Source organism: Phoca vitulina, unplaced genomic scaffold (assembly GCF_004348235.1).
Source record: "Phoca vitulina isolate PV1807 unplaced genomic scaffold, GSC_HSeal_1.0 scaffold29, whole genome shotgun sequence".
Lineage (NCBI taxonomy): Eukaryota > Metazoa > Chordata > Mammalia > Carnivora > Phocidae > Phoca > Phoca vitulina.
The window spans coordinates 24932445-24945285 of record NW_022589732.1 but is presented as its reverse complement, the minus strand read 5'-3'; the positions used below and the strand labels follow the sequence as shown (position 1 = coordinate 24945285).

Sequence of the window (12841 nt, the reverse complement as noted above, 5' to 3'; positions counted from 1 at the left end):
AAGATTGTTGTTGTTGATGATGTTGGCAAGTTGACTGGCTGCAGGCCCCAGGTTCATCCATGCAAGAGACGATGCAAGAAAGATACAGGAGAGGTAGCAGAGTCTCCCAAGGTAATACAGGCCTCAGGAATTGTCCTGTAAAGGGCCCTAGTGGAGGGGCGCCTGGGTGGCGCGTTCAGTTAAGCATCTGACTCTTGGTGTTGGCTCAGGGCCCTTGAGATCAAGCCCTGCATCATGCTCCAGGCTTGGTGCAGAGTCTGCCTGAGATTCTCTCTCTCCCCCGCCCTCTGTTTCTCTCTCTCTCTCACTCTCACAAATAAAGAAATAAAACCTTTTTTTAAAAGGTGGGGGGAGGCCCTAGTGGAAAGATGAGCCTTGGAGAAGAGGAGAACTATTCCCACCCCCCACCCCCCCCACCCCCCACAGAGAAGGAAGGGGGCTGCAGCAAGTAGTAGAGGAACTCCCACATTGGTCTGAGGTCCTGAGCGGGTGCAGTCTATGGCTGGGCGCGGGAGCCTGGGTTTAGAACTGGCTCCCTCACACACCAGCTCCGTGACCTGTGGCAGGTGCCTTGAGCTCTCTGTGCCTCCGTCTCCTCGTATGTAAGATGACAATAGTAATCACAGCCAATGAGGATTAATTGAATAGTAATATAATGCATTTAGAATAGTACCCACTCCTTAGTAAAACACACAAAACAATAAATATTTATTAATATTTTATTAAATAAATTGCATAAATTCCCTGAAATAAAACAAGAGCAGTATGAGATGCTTCAAAGAATTTTGGTTTTAACTGCCCAAAATGAGCTTTTTCCATGTCACCTTTTGATATTAAATGAGCTCTGGATATAGTCTCCCACTCTTCTTAAGCAAGACACTAGACTGCCTAGTGCAGAGGAGTAGGCGTGTATTCGTTACTCATAGCTTCTTCCCAGTGGGGCCACAGAAGAAAGTGTTGTGAGCCGCTGCCGCCTAAACCTTGGCAGGAGACCTCCCTTCTTCCTAAAGTGATAGGACATCCACAGTCAGGGCCCAAGGTAAGGAAGCCGCTGTTTTCTTACTTACTTTCCAGATGTCAACCTAAACATGCCTCAGCTTTTGTCTAATCCTACCCAGAAGCGCAGGCCTTGGAGGGAGGGCGTGCGGTCGCTGGGCTGCTGGGACAGTGAGGTGTGCTGGGGAGCCCGGCAGCAGGCACCCGGCCCGACCTCAGGCAGGACTGCTAGCGGCTCCAGGATTCGCATTTGCACTGTGGGAAAGCATTTGGCACTAGGTTCGTAATTCTGTGTTCGCAGTGTTAATTATTCATGAAGGGGAACTGTGGGAAAACTACTAATTTCTTAGATCACTTTACCGGACTGCTTTCTTTTGTTTTGTTTTTTTTTTAACTCTTTCTTTTTGTTGGCGATTTAGACCCAATGCAATTCTAAGTTGTCTCTGTAAAAATAGTTAAACAATACTTACAGATAAAGACCAGGTTACTTTTTAACTCACCCAGCTACAACATCTGTTGGGGGTAGGGACTATGGTGTGAAGTAAAGCATTCCATCCTGCTTTCCATGGGGAGCAGATGCCCCGAAAGTTTATTAAATAGTCCGTACTTTATCCACGAGTTTAAAACGCTTCCTTCTTTTTATGTTGATTTCCTATTTATAAGAGGACCATGTAGTTTCTCCTGTCCCACTGATCAGTCTGTTGCTTCTGCACCGTTCTGGTTGCTACAGTTTATGGTATATTTGGTATACCTTGGAAGGGAAGCTCTCCCAGGCCCTTTGTTTTTTCTAATGATAGTTGTTTCTGAATAGAGAGGAGAGGGAGAAACAGACTCCCCGCTAAGCAGGGAGCCCGATGTGGGGCTCGATCCCAGGACCCTGAGATCATGACCTGAGCCAAAGGCAGATGCTTAACTGACTGAGCCACCCAGGTGCCCCATGAAAATATAGTCTATTTTAGTATATATTTTCTGGGAACAGGAATCTGAAAAAGTGAGGCTTATCCCTGTTGGTGAAAGTGTACCCATAAGCACACATACAGTCCTCATGAGCAAATTAGTTAAACAAAAATGTGAGGTTTTAACTTTTTCTTGTAGGATATTAATGCCCATGCCTGTGTTACCGGGAAGCCCATCAGTCAGGGCGGAATCCACGGGCGGATCTCTGCTACTGGCCGGGGAGTTTTCCATGGGATTGAAAATTTCATCAATGAAGCTTCTTACATGAGTATTTTAGGAATGACACCAGGGTTTGGAGATAAAACATTCGTTGTTCAGGTAAAAATGTTTGCTCTCTTAAAGAATAACTGATATACATAAAGTAAGTTAGTTTTTCAGTGTTTTTAGATTTGCAGTTTTTAAAATGTCATTCGTTTAAATCTCTTAAGTGTTAGAGTGTTTCCAGAGTAGTACACGCTTTAATCTTTGAATTTTGGTATGATTCATGTGACTAGAACCACTTTAAGTATCTTGCAGATACGTATGAAACCATCACCAACTTCTTTTGGTCAGTATTTAAATTGAAATTGTTTTCAGAAGGGGAGAAGTTTGCACAATGATCCAGATTTCAACTTTTAGGAAGAATTTGCTTGGTGTTTGGTTATTTTACTGAGTTGAATCTAAATTAAGTTGAATGCTACTTTAAAGTAGAATTCTTATTCCTCCCAATTAGTGACTTTAGTGTTTTTACAACCATAAGACATGTGGTCATCAGGGACTGAGGGGTGGTGTGACTGATGCCATTTCTTTATAAGCCAACAAGGCTACACCAAACTAAACTTCTTCAGGACTCACTATCACAGATAACAGAGGATTGGGTTCCACATTCTTAAAGAGAAATTGATTGCTGAAGAGAAGCCACTTAGTATATTGTTTCTTATGGCAAAATGATTTTTGGAATAACTTCTAAACTAATAGAATGTGTCTTGGTCAGAATATGACTTACCATCTGTACTGAAACTTTGGTTTTTGTGTCATGTGTAATTGTTCTTTATAGGGATTTGGTAATGTAGGCCTGCACTCTATGAGATATTTACATCGTTTTGGTGCTAAATGTGTTGGTGTTGGTGAATCTGATGGGAGCATATGGAATCCAGATGGTATTGACCCAAAGGAACTGGAAGACTTCAAATTGGTATGTTAATCTAATATCTGAAGTCTGACTACCCTGAATATTGAAAGTTGAAATAAGTCTTATTAAAATCTATTTCCATTGTTTACTTTTTAAAATGTAACCCAAAGAGCTCTTAATAGATGTGTCATCATATCATGGGCGCTAATCATAAACATTGAAACTGTTGTGGTGCAGCCATTAATTCTGACTTCTCAATCAATTATAGCAACATGGATCAATCCTGGGCTTCCCCAAGGCAAAGCCCTATGAAGGGAGCATCTTGGAAGCTGACTGTGACATCCTGATCCCTGCTGCCAGTGAAAAGCAGCTGACCAAGTCCAATGCACCCAGAGTCAAAGCCAAGGTGAGAGCTTGATGGAACTGGGGCCTTACCACCGTGGAATGATCCTGAGGGTCGTAGAAAAGCTCTTAATTGGCTTTCCTCTTTTTTTTTTTTTTAACTGCTTTATTGGGCTATAATTCACATACCATACAATTCACCCAAGTGTAAAATTTAATGCCTTTTTGTATATACACAGAGCTGTGCAGCCATTCATCAGCACGGGTTTCCTCTTAAACCAAACTTCCAAAAAGCAGTTAGGGAAATAGAAAGGTGAAAAATAGTTTTATACACTTTATTTATAGAACGAAATAATTCTTATTAATTAAATTTAAACTGGAGTTCTGCCCACACACACATACCTCTTGCACCCAGTGGAGGGATTCGATGGCATTGCTGGCATTTCTGTATGTCCTGACTCTCTTTCAGATCATTGCCGAGGGTGCCAATGGGCCGACAACTCCAGAGGCTGATAAGATCTTCCTGGAGAGGAACATTATGGTGATTCCTGTAAGTCATCTGTGTTGGCCAGGTTTTATATGCACTTGGAATCCTAACTGTCTTCTGCGACAAACTGGGGAGACAAAAGGATCATCTTTAATTTCCCAAGCTGTAGTGAATTTTCATCTTTATTCTGCTTTTAAGAAAATAAAGTAGAAGCCTGGTTAGTGTAAAAAGCCTGTCAATTTCCACTTTGACCTGAACATTTTCTTCCAACTCTAGGCTCTTTCTTGAATATGTATTTAGCCTGGTTAAGAATCCGATTATATAAATAATGTATGTTGTGCTAGAAATATGAATTCTAACTTAAACTCTAAGCTTTTCTATAATTTCTAACCTTGTGTGTTTCAAATGTCCCTTGCTGCTTTATTCAGGAAGATAATAGGAAGAATGTGTGCATAGGTTATCAGTGGGTGAGCATGGGGGTCTATATCAAAAGATTATTTGCAAGTGGAAATGAATGTGGATTTGTGATACGTTTAAAGTTTTATCAAAAGCACTTAAGAAATTCAGTTTAAGTGAGACAGACTGCCCTTAGATAGTAGAAGGAATGCTGATCTTCTGGTGAGGCACACTGTGGACAATCCGGTGGTTAGTGGACAAGCAGTTTTGTCTAAAGACTTTTTTGGTGAAGACGCTCTAACCAAAGTTGATCAAATGCTTGTTAGTTAATAAACAAAAAAGTTATTTTTTTTTTCAAAATGGAAAAAACCTCAAGTGAATTGGAAAGGATGTTTTTTAAATTTAAGTGTGAAATTCCTGATACAATCTAAGATATATTTGGGAAGTTTAAAGCTTAATCTGCCTTGATATTAAAATGGAGCTCTGATGGTCATTGAAGGCATTTATTAAAACCATCTTGTCATTTCTTTGGTGTCTTCCCTGTCACATTTTTGTGTATAGGATCTCTACTTGAATGCTGGAGGAGTGACAGTATCTTACTTCGAGTGGCTGAAGAATCTAAATCATGTCAGCTATGGCCGTTTGACCTTCAAATATGAAAGGGATTCTAACTACCACTTGCTCAGTGAGTTCTGATGACCTTGTTCACCAAAAATAATCTTTGGGGCCAGTAAAAGGCTGGAAAAAGCTTATACTTAAAAAGGACTAATTTCCTTTTTGTAATCCTAGAGAATTTAATCTCAGGATAGGAAATTATATTATTGTCTCATGAGTCTTAGGACCAAAAATATATGATTTCTTTATGGGTAGTCAACTTATTAACTCTCAAATATATTTCTATTCAGATGTTCGCCTAACATAATCTGCAAGTTAGTAAATAGAAAGAGTATCCTTTTAAACCAGGAACTACTATTGGTACTCATCCATTCCGATCTCTGGTTGCTCTTAGTTAAGGCCTTAATAGTGTCAAGAATTTTTGGAGTCTTCTGATGAGAATGCGGTTTTTCTTTGACTAGAGTAGGCTCCAGAGTTAACGGTCCAGTTTCGTCCAGCTGAAGTAAGACCAAGACCTCCAGCTGAGCTTCACTCAGCCCACTCTGAGAATCTGGGTGAAGTGTTCCATCCATTTCCGTTTCTTTTTCCCTCAGCATTTTCTTTTTAACAGAGCCAAGGAAAAACCCTGGTAATGGGTGTTATGGAAACAGAGCACTGACCTAAATTCGCATTTATATAGGAATTTGGCAGAGTTCTAAATGATTAACCCGTTATGGCATTAGTGTTGAAGGCTTCCCCCCCACCCCCAGAGAGAGAGGGAGGGAGGGAGGGAGCGAAAGGGGGGAGGGCAGAGGGAGAGGGAGAAGCAGACTCCCCAATGAGCAGGAAGTCACCCATGGGGCTCCATCCCAGGACTCCGGGATCATGACCTGAGCCAAAGATAGACGTTTAACCTACCAAGCCACCCAACTACCCCAAAGGCTGCTGCTTTTTTTTTTAAGATTTTATTTATTTGACAGAGAGACTGCCAGAGAGGGAACACAAGCAGGGGGGAGCGGGAGAGGGAGAAGCAGGCTTCCCGCAGAGCAGGGATCCTGCCCAATGCGGGGCTCAATCCCAGGACCCAGGGATCATGACCTGAGCCGAAGGCAGACGCTTAATGACTTGAGCCATGCGGGTGCCCCGCCCCTAAGGCTTCTAAACTCTGTAGTTGTTTCTGGGTTATGGATATAGTTTGAAACTACTTTTGGTTCTACTTGTTTTTTCCCCCCTACTAGCAGTATTTTAACTTCACCTCTTGGCTTTCTGCAGTGTCTGTTCAAGAGAGCTTGGAAAGAAAATTTGGGAAGCATGGTGGCACTATTCCCGTTGTACCCACAGCAGAGTTCCAAGACAGGATATCGGTGAGTGTGCCGTGATAGGGCCGCACTCTGCACACACAGCCCGCTCTTCTGTAGACCCAGGCAGATGGCCTGGGGTGACGGGTGGTCAGCAGCGTAAACGTGTGATGACAGGATCTGTGTGTGCTTTGTACACTCCTCTCTCGTTACATGCTAAACGTGGAGTCAGAATTTTAGTTTAAAATAATTAACGGTTAAAATAATCAGCAGTTCTTCTGGTCTTGATACTTCCGTAATGCAGATGACTCAACAGGTGATTCTAACATAATTTTGAAGAATTACTATGTATTCTAACTCTTAAGCTTCAGAGAAATAGAAAGAAAGGAAAAGTAAACATTAGGGGCGCCTGGCTGGCTCAGTCAGAAGAACATGCGACTCTTGATCTCCGGGTCGTGAGTTCGAGCCCCACATTGGGTGTGGGGGTTACTTAAAAATAAATTTAATTCCATAAACTTTAAAAAAAAAAAAAGCTTTACACAAAACAGAAACAGAAGAAAATGTGAACTTGAACTACGTGAAGAATTGAAATTGCTATGTGGACATGAACAAGCATGAAAGGAAGCAGGTAGAAAAGGTAACTGAGTGAATTAGCTGTTGAAGGGACAGAGTAAGAGCGCTCACACGTCACAAAGAGAATGTCTTCTGCAGTAAATGGCAGAGACGTGAAAAACAAAGTCACAGGAAATAGGCCTAGAAAAGGAAATGTTCTATCTCGCTGTTAAAGAAATACAAATTAAAATAAGGTTTCTTTAATGTGTTAAACTAGGAAAAACCATTAATGGATCTTAATATGTACTGTGTCTGTGGTGAAATAGTGTACCTTTATTTTGAGGACGAGGCAGATTGGTGCAGGTCCTTGGAAAATTTGAAGCACTGTGACCGCTTCCCTGCCCGTGGACACTATCATAACGTCCCCTCTGGGAATTTATCCAATTTATCTTGAGAAAATTATTCTAAAGGAGAGGAATGGCTCCATGCATGATGATGTCATTGGAACAGTGCTTGCAGTCAGGTGTTTAAATTAGGTTTGCTTTAACAGTCTACATGCACATGGCCGGGAAATGGCTAACTTACCATAAATATGTCTTTGTATGAAATATTCAGTCATGGAGAGTAATGTAAGACTAGATTGCAACATGGGGGGAAAGTTAGGCTTTTGTTTTGAAGAAGAGAAGGTGCTTGGCCACTCTGGGTGTTAATCATTGCCCTAAATGAACCTTCGTGTTTCCCAGAGCCGTGTCTCTGTTAGTTCTGGTCCCTCTGTCTGCAGTGCCCTGACCCGCTCCCTGCTCACGTGTCCCAGCCCTGGAGGTCCCGCCGTGTGCCGGAATTGCGCACACCCTTCCATCCCACGTGTCCCCGCGCCGCCGGGACTTGCTACTGCCCTTAGATGGGCTTCCTGCTGCTCCCTGCGGCCGCCTGTGTCCCGGCGCAGGCCTGGCGCACAGCTGACGACTGAAACCTGGAGAGGGAGTACGCAAAGAGGACCGCCACTTAGGAAGGCAGCCACGACAACTTGCTTTTTATCCTTTTTTAAATAATCATCGCCCAGTATGTTGGTCTCCCAATTTCCACATGCTTTCAGGGGTTCAAATGTTGGACTTCATTGCTATTTCTCACCTCTTACTGACTGACTTATTGTAGGAGTCTTGTAGTGTCAGTTTAAAAAACGGGGTTTTTTTTCCAGCTCCTTCCCTCTAGCTCTCCCTTTCCCAGCCATGCTCTGGCCCTGCCAGGACCTACATCATTGACCACCCCACCCCACCCCTGGCTTTTCACTGCCCCCCACCACCCCCGATGTCCTCAGTCCTCTCTTTGTCTGACTGAAACTCCACACTCCCTCATTAAGTCACTCCCTCTTCTGGTTTTGCCTCAGCATCCCCCCTTGCTAACACTTGAACCCTGAAGAAACCCGAGTCTGCTCCCTTCACACCTGTCCCCTGTGAGCTGGAGGACCTGCCCGCTGCTTCATCCTGACCCAAACCTCAAGTCCGTGGCCGGTGCTGCCTGGCAGTTCTGCCTCTCCCCGTTCCACTTTCTCGTTCTCTCCTCTCCCCCGCACTCCAGCACATGACCCGGGATCTATCCACCGGGGGGGGGGGGGGGGGGCCAGGGGGGGAGGATTTCCCCAGCCTCCAGCTCCTGGCGCCTGCGCCCTGTCTCTTGTCATGTCTCCTCTGGTTCCAGAGCGGCTCTGGGTGCCTCCATCTAAGCCCAGTGGCCTGTTTTCGCCCCCCCAAAATGCGCTGCTTGAGCACTTCTTCTCTCCCGCATCAGCAGTCATTCCTGTCAGTGTGCTGAATGCAGGTTTGTTTTTGTAGGGTTTTTTTTGTTTTGTTTTGACAGAGAGAGAGACAGCAAGAGAGGGAACACAAGCGGGGGAGTGGGAGAGGGAGAAGCAGGCTTCCCATGGAGCAAGGAGCTTGATGCGGGGCTTGATCCCAGGACCCCGGGATCATGACCTGAGCCGAAGGCAGACGCCTAAAGACTGAGCCACCCAGGAGCCCCTGAATGCAGTTTTAAAAAAAAATCAGTCTCCTTAAGACATCCTTAAGAGTTGTGTATACTCTGTCTCCAGTTCTCCTAATGCTCACCTTCGCCGACGCCCACCACTCCAACCAAAACCGTTCTTGTCCAGATACACACCTTCCAAAGTGATGAGAATGCTAACTAGATGAGGGTCAGCATAGACCCCCTTGCTTGGTGACCCAGTTTTAAGTTTTCATGTGGCATAGCAGGATTTGTATGTGATATCTAGGTAGGACATACTAGAATGGGGGCGATTGTTAATTGTCTTAAAATTTTAGAAAGCATTCCAAAACAAACTAGTTAGAGGAATCTATTGAAACAAACTGACTTACGGAAATAATTGGCTTGGGAAGGAGATGAGCTGACTTGGTGGTCGAAGGCCCTGGGTTATAGCCCAGCTCTAAAAATAGCTGTCGGTGACAGTGGCCAGCTTCTCTGGTCATCGGCTCCCTCGGTGGAACGAGGGGATAATGAGGAGCTGCTCAGTTGCGTCCAGCTTTCCACATTGGTGGCACTGCTGAACACACAGCCAGGATCCTACCGCAGAGCTACTATTGGAGATGGCCAGACTCCTTTCGGGGCCCCGTGCGGTGTCCCTGTTACAGTAGAACGTGCTTCTCTGGTCCGTCTGCGCTCAGAGGGGTGACCCGTGCTGGACTGACTACTCGCCCCCATGTTTCTTGCTCCCAGCTTTTCTGTGTGCATTGTTTAACCATGATCTTATTTCGTGAGTGTCTGTTTGCTGTCAAATGTAATGACAACCAAACTGTGATTAAAACAGCTATTTAAATAGCTATCAAGATATCTACAGAAATTAAATGTATCTTTACCAAAAGACAAAACAGTTCTGGCTGGCTGTATGTTGATTGAAGAATCCTTTGTGCTCTTATAAATGAAGTGTGTCTGTGTGTGGTTTTGTTCAACTTCTGTTCTTTTTCCTCTCAGGGTGCCTCCGAGAAAGACATCGTACACTCTGGCTTAGCTTACACCATGGAGCGCTCTGCCAGGGTATGTGTGCAGATGCTCTTTGCATTTCTGCTCCTGACACAAAGTCCCGCTCAGCCGTGTCCTCTCAGCGGCTAGATTGTGTGTGCGGTGGTACCAAATAGCAGTCTGTTCACATGTTCTTCATGAATGTGTAGCAAAATGCATGCTTTCTCAGGCTCAAGATGATGGGCAGTGTTTTCAGGGTCTTCAGTATGTTTACCAGGCTTTTGGAAATAAATAATAATAGCAGGTTAGGTGGGAGTGATGTTTGGCGGCTCGCTAAATACCAATGAGTCTGCCAAACTGGATTGCCCTTCAGTACACCACTGTGGCTGTAGGAAACTGCATCACTAGAGAATCTGGTGTAAGTAAAAGGTTTTTTGACCACTTGGTCCTTATTTCAAGACCTTAAACATAATTTGAGTCCAGTTTTCCTGATTTCTTCTTGAGTTCAGATTCTGTCCACGTGGCTTTAAGTTGAAATCGCATAAGCAGACATTAATGGTGGTGCTTGCTGTTGATTTTTCTAGTGAGATATCATTGACATGCTATAAATTCACCCTTTTAAAGTATACAGTCTGCAACCTTAAGTATCTTCACAAGACTATGTAGCCATCACCACTCCAGAACATTTTCAGCAGCCCATTCTTAGTTCTGTAGAATTATCACCAAGTGTGACAGCGAGCTCACTCCAGATAAGAGGATGTCTGAAGGACAGAGAAATAGTTCATATTTGAGAGCATCTTCTTACTGCCGCCTAGTCAGTACATGCATGTATTAGTTCCGGAGAATTCATCCTTCCCGACGGGGTTCAGTGGCCGAGTCCTGCACTGACCCGGGGGCGGGTTCATCTGCACCGGGCCTGTGTGTGCTGTGAACACATGGCCCAGTTGCTTGGGTCGGGTTTGTCTTCACTGTGTTTTCTCTTGCCTTTCAGCAAATCATGCGCACGGCCATGAAGTACAACCTGGGTTTGGATCTGAGAACGGCCGCCTATGTCAACGCCATTGAGAAAGTCTTCAAGGTATACAATGAAGCTGGTGTGACCTTCACATAGACGGAGTGTGGCTGACCTCTTCACTGCCCTCTTCACTGCCCTCTTCCCCTCTTCATCTGCAGACTCTTCACAAGTTTACATGTAACCACAGAAATCTCTCTCTCTCTCTCAACTTACTAGATAATGGACATCATTCGCAACAAGTCAGTCCAAATCAGCCCCTTTGAGAAAAAAGAAATTAAGGTTAGGGGATCATGCACAAGCTGATGAATATGAAAGTAGAAATTACCTATGCCAGAGAGAGCCACTGGGGTATTTTGCCGTTAAATGAAAGGCCTCTTCCGTCTGTCTGTGCTGCTTTGTTCCGTGGCCGCTTCGAGTGCGGTCAGAGCTGGGGCCAGGAACACCCCCGTTGCCCAGGAGCAGCCAGCTGCTGAGCGCTTCGGCTCTGGACGAGTCTGAGACACGCTCTAAGGCTGACGCCTCTGAGCAGCAGGTGTGAGCATTTTCAGAAGGTGGCATGGTCCTCCAGTGAGTTACTGGTATTTTACATCAGCAAAATAACTCAATTTCACAGATTGCAACAAAAATAAAAGCTGTTCCTCTTTATGCATTTTATTCTCTTAGAATAAAATAAGTACATGCTGCTGTAATAAAATTGCCTTTAATCACTTACCAAGCCTAACCTTGACTCAAGCAGTGAATGCCTATAAACATAATAAATGAAAGAAAGCTAGTATTTTTATAATATAAAACAGTATCATTTATAGCTTATCAATCATGTATTGTTGTCCAGCAAAAATAAAACGTCCGATGGAGAATTAAGTTATCTTCATACCTGCAAATGGTGGAGGCTATTTTTGTTAAGACTGTCAGAATTTACTAACCACAATTATGACATATAGTCCAAAGAGTGCAGTGACCTCCTTATCATGTTAATTAATTGTTCTCCTTTGAAGATCTACTGTGTTGTCTAATTGAACAATAATTCAAGTAGAGTGTCCCAGAAAAAAACCACTTGGGCTCCCACTTTGGAGTCTAGCTGGCGGCTCCGAGCCCTGCCAATGGCCCCGACTCGGCCTGACTTGGTGTCCTCTTTGAGAGGCCTGAATTCTGCACACAGCTTCATTACCACTGGGCTGGAAACAATCTTGGGTGAGTGTTTTGTTTGGGAGTTATTTCGCCAGGGCCTTTTGAACAGTAGTGTCCCAATGAAGTACTAGATATTATTTATGTAAGAATGAGCTTTTTTTTTTTTTTAAACAACAATATCCTTTCAGAAGTTTCTTACTACTTTGTAACTGCATGACTTAACCTGGTGATAAAAGCAGTTATTAAAAGTCTACCTTTTCCAAAGCTTATGCTTCCTGTGTTCTGTGTTTTTATATTTGATAGTAACTTCGTAAATAATAAAACTGAGTTGGGTTTCTTAATTTTTGAAACAACCACCTATATAACATTTCTTTCCACTGTATTATGAGCGGCCCAGATTTTATTCTTGAATTCTTTGTGTTTGATTCTGTTAAGCAATATCAATGGCTGTTCTTGGGGAAGAGGTTCTAGTACTCAAAGCTGATATACCCAAGTAATTTTTAGTGCCTTTTGTAATGAAGGACTTATTCATTGATTAGGGTTTTGTTTTTAATAATTGAGCCACAGCATGTAACACCTTAAGGCAGAATACTAACCATGATCAGCAGAACTAGATCCTAGACCTGACTCCACCAGTCACTTAGCTGCCAAATCTGGAGCTCAGCTTTCAGTTGGACTCTGTTTTGTCCCGATTCTGTCCAGAACATCTCTGTAGTTCTGAGCATCAAGTCAGGCAGTAGGTAAACAAGCTCCCCCCACCCCGCCCCTGCACCACAGACCGGGTGAGCCCTTCCCAAGCTGCTTACTTGCGCTCTGGGTGGAGCACTAAATGTGGGGTTGGGGGAGTGATAGGGAGACAAGTCCCAGAATGCTTGGAACAATACCGGGTGGGGCAGTCAGTTCAGGTCGTGTGAAAGGGGGATGATAAGTCTTCATGGTGGCCTTTGCCTAGCATTGGGATTATTTGTAGTGGTTTTTTAAAGATTAGATAG

The 12841-nt window shown here is 43.9% G+C and overlaps 1 protein-coding gene across 1 annotated transcript in view; it reads left to right on the top strand.

Moving 5' to 3' along the window:
• GLUD1 (glutamate dehydrogenase 1) overlaps positions 1-12118 on the top strand; it is a 36467-nt gene extending 24349 nt beyond the window's left edge. Inside the window, exons 6-13 of the mRNA XM_032424007.1 lie at positions 2092-2271; positions 2990-3127; positions 3333-3470; positions 3876-3956; positions 4851-4974; positions 6156-6247; positions 9719-9781; positions 10698-12118. Coding sequence (XP_032279898.1) covers positions 2092-2271; positions 2990-3127; positions 3333-3470; positions 3876-3956; positions 4851-4974; positions 6156-6247; positions 9719-9781; positions 10698-10817 — 936 coding nt within the window. The 3' untranslated portion in view covers positions 10818-12118. The remainder of the gene's footprint in view (positions 1-2091; positions 2272-2989; positions 3128-3332; positions 3471-3875; positions 3957-4850; positions 4975-6155; positions 6248-9718; positions 9782-10697) is intronic.
• Positions 12119-12841: the final 723 nt, after the last annotated feature.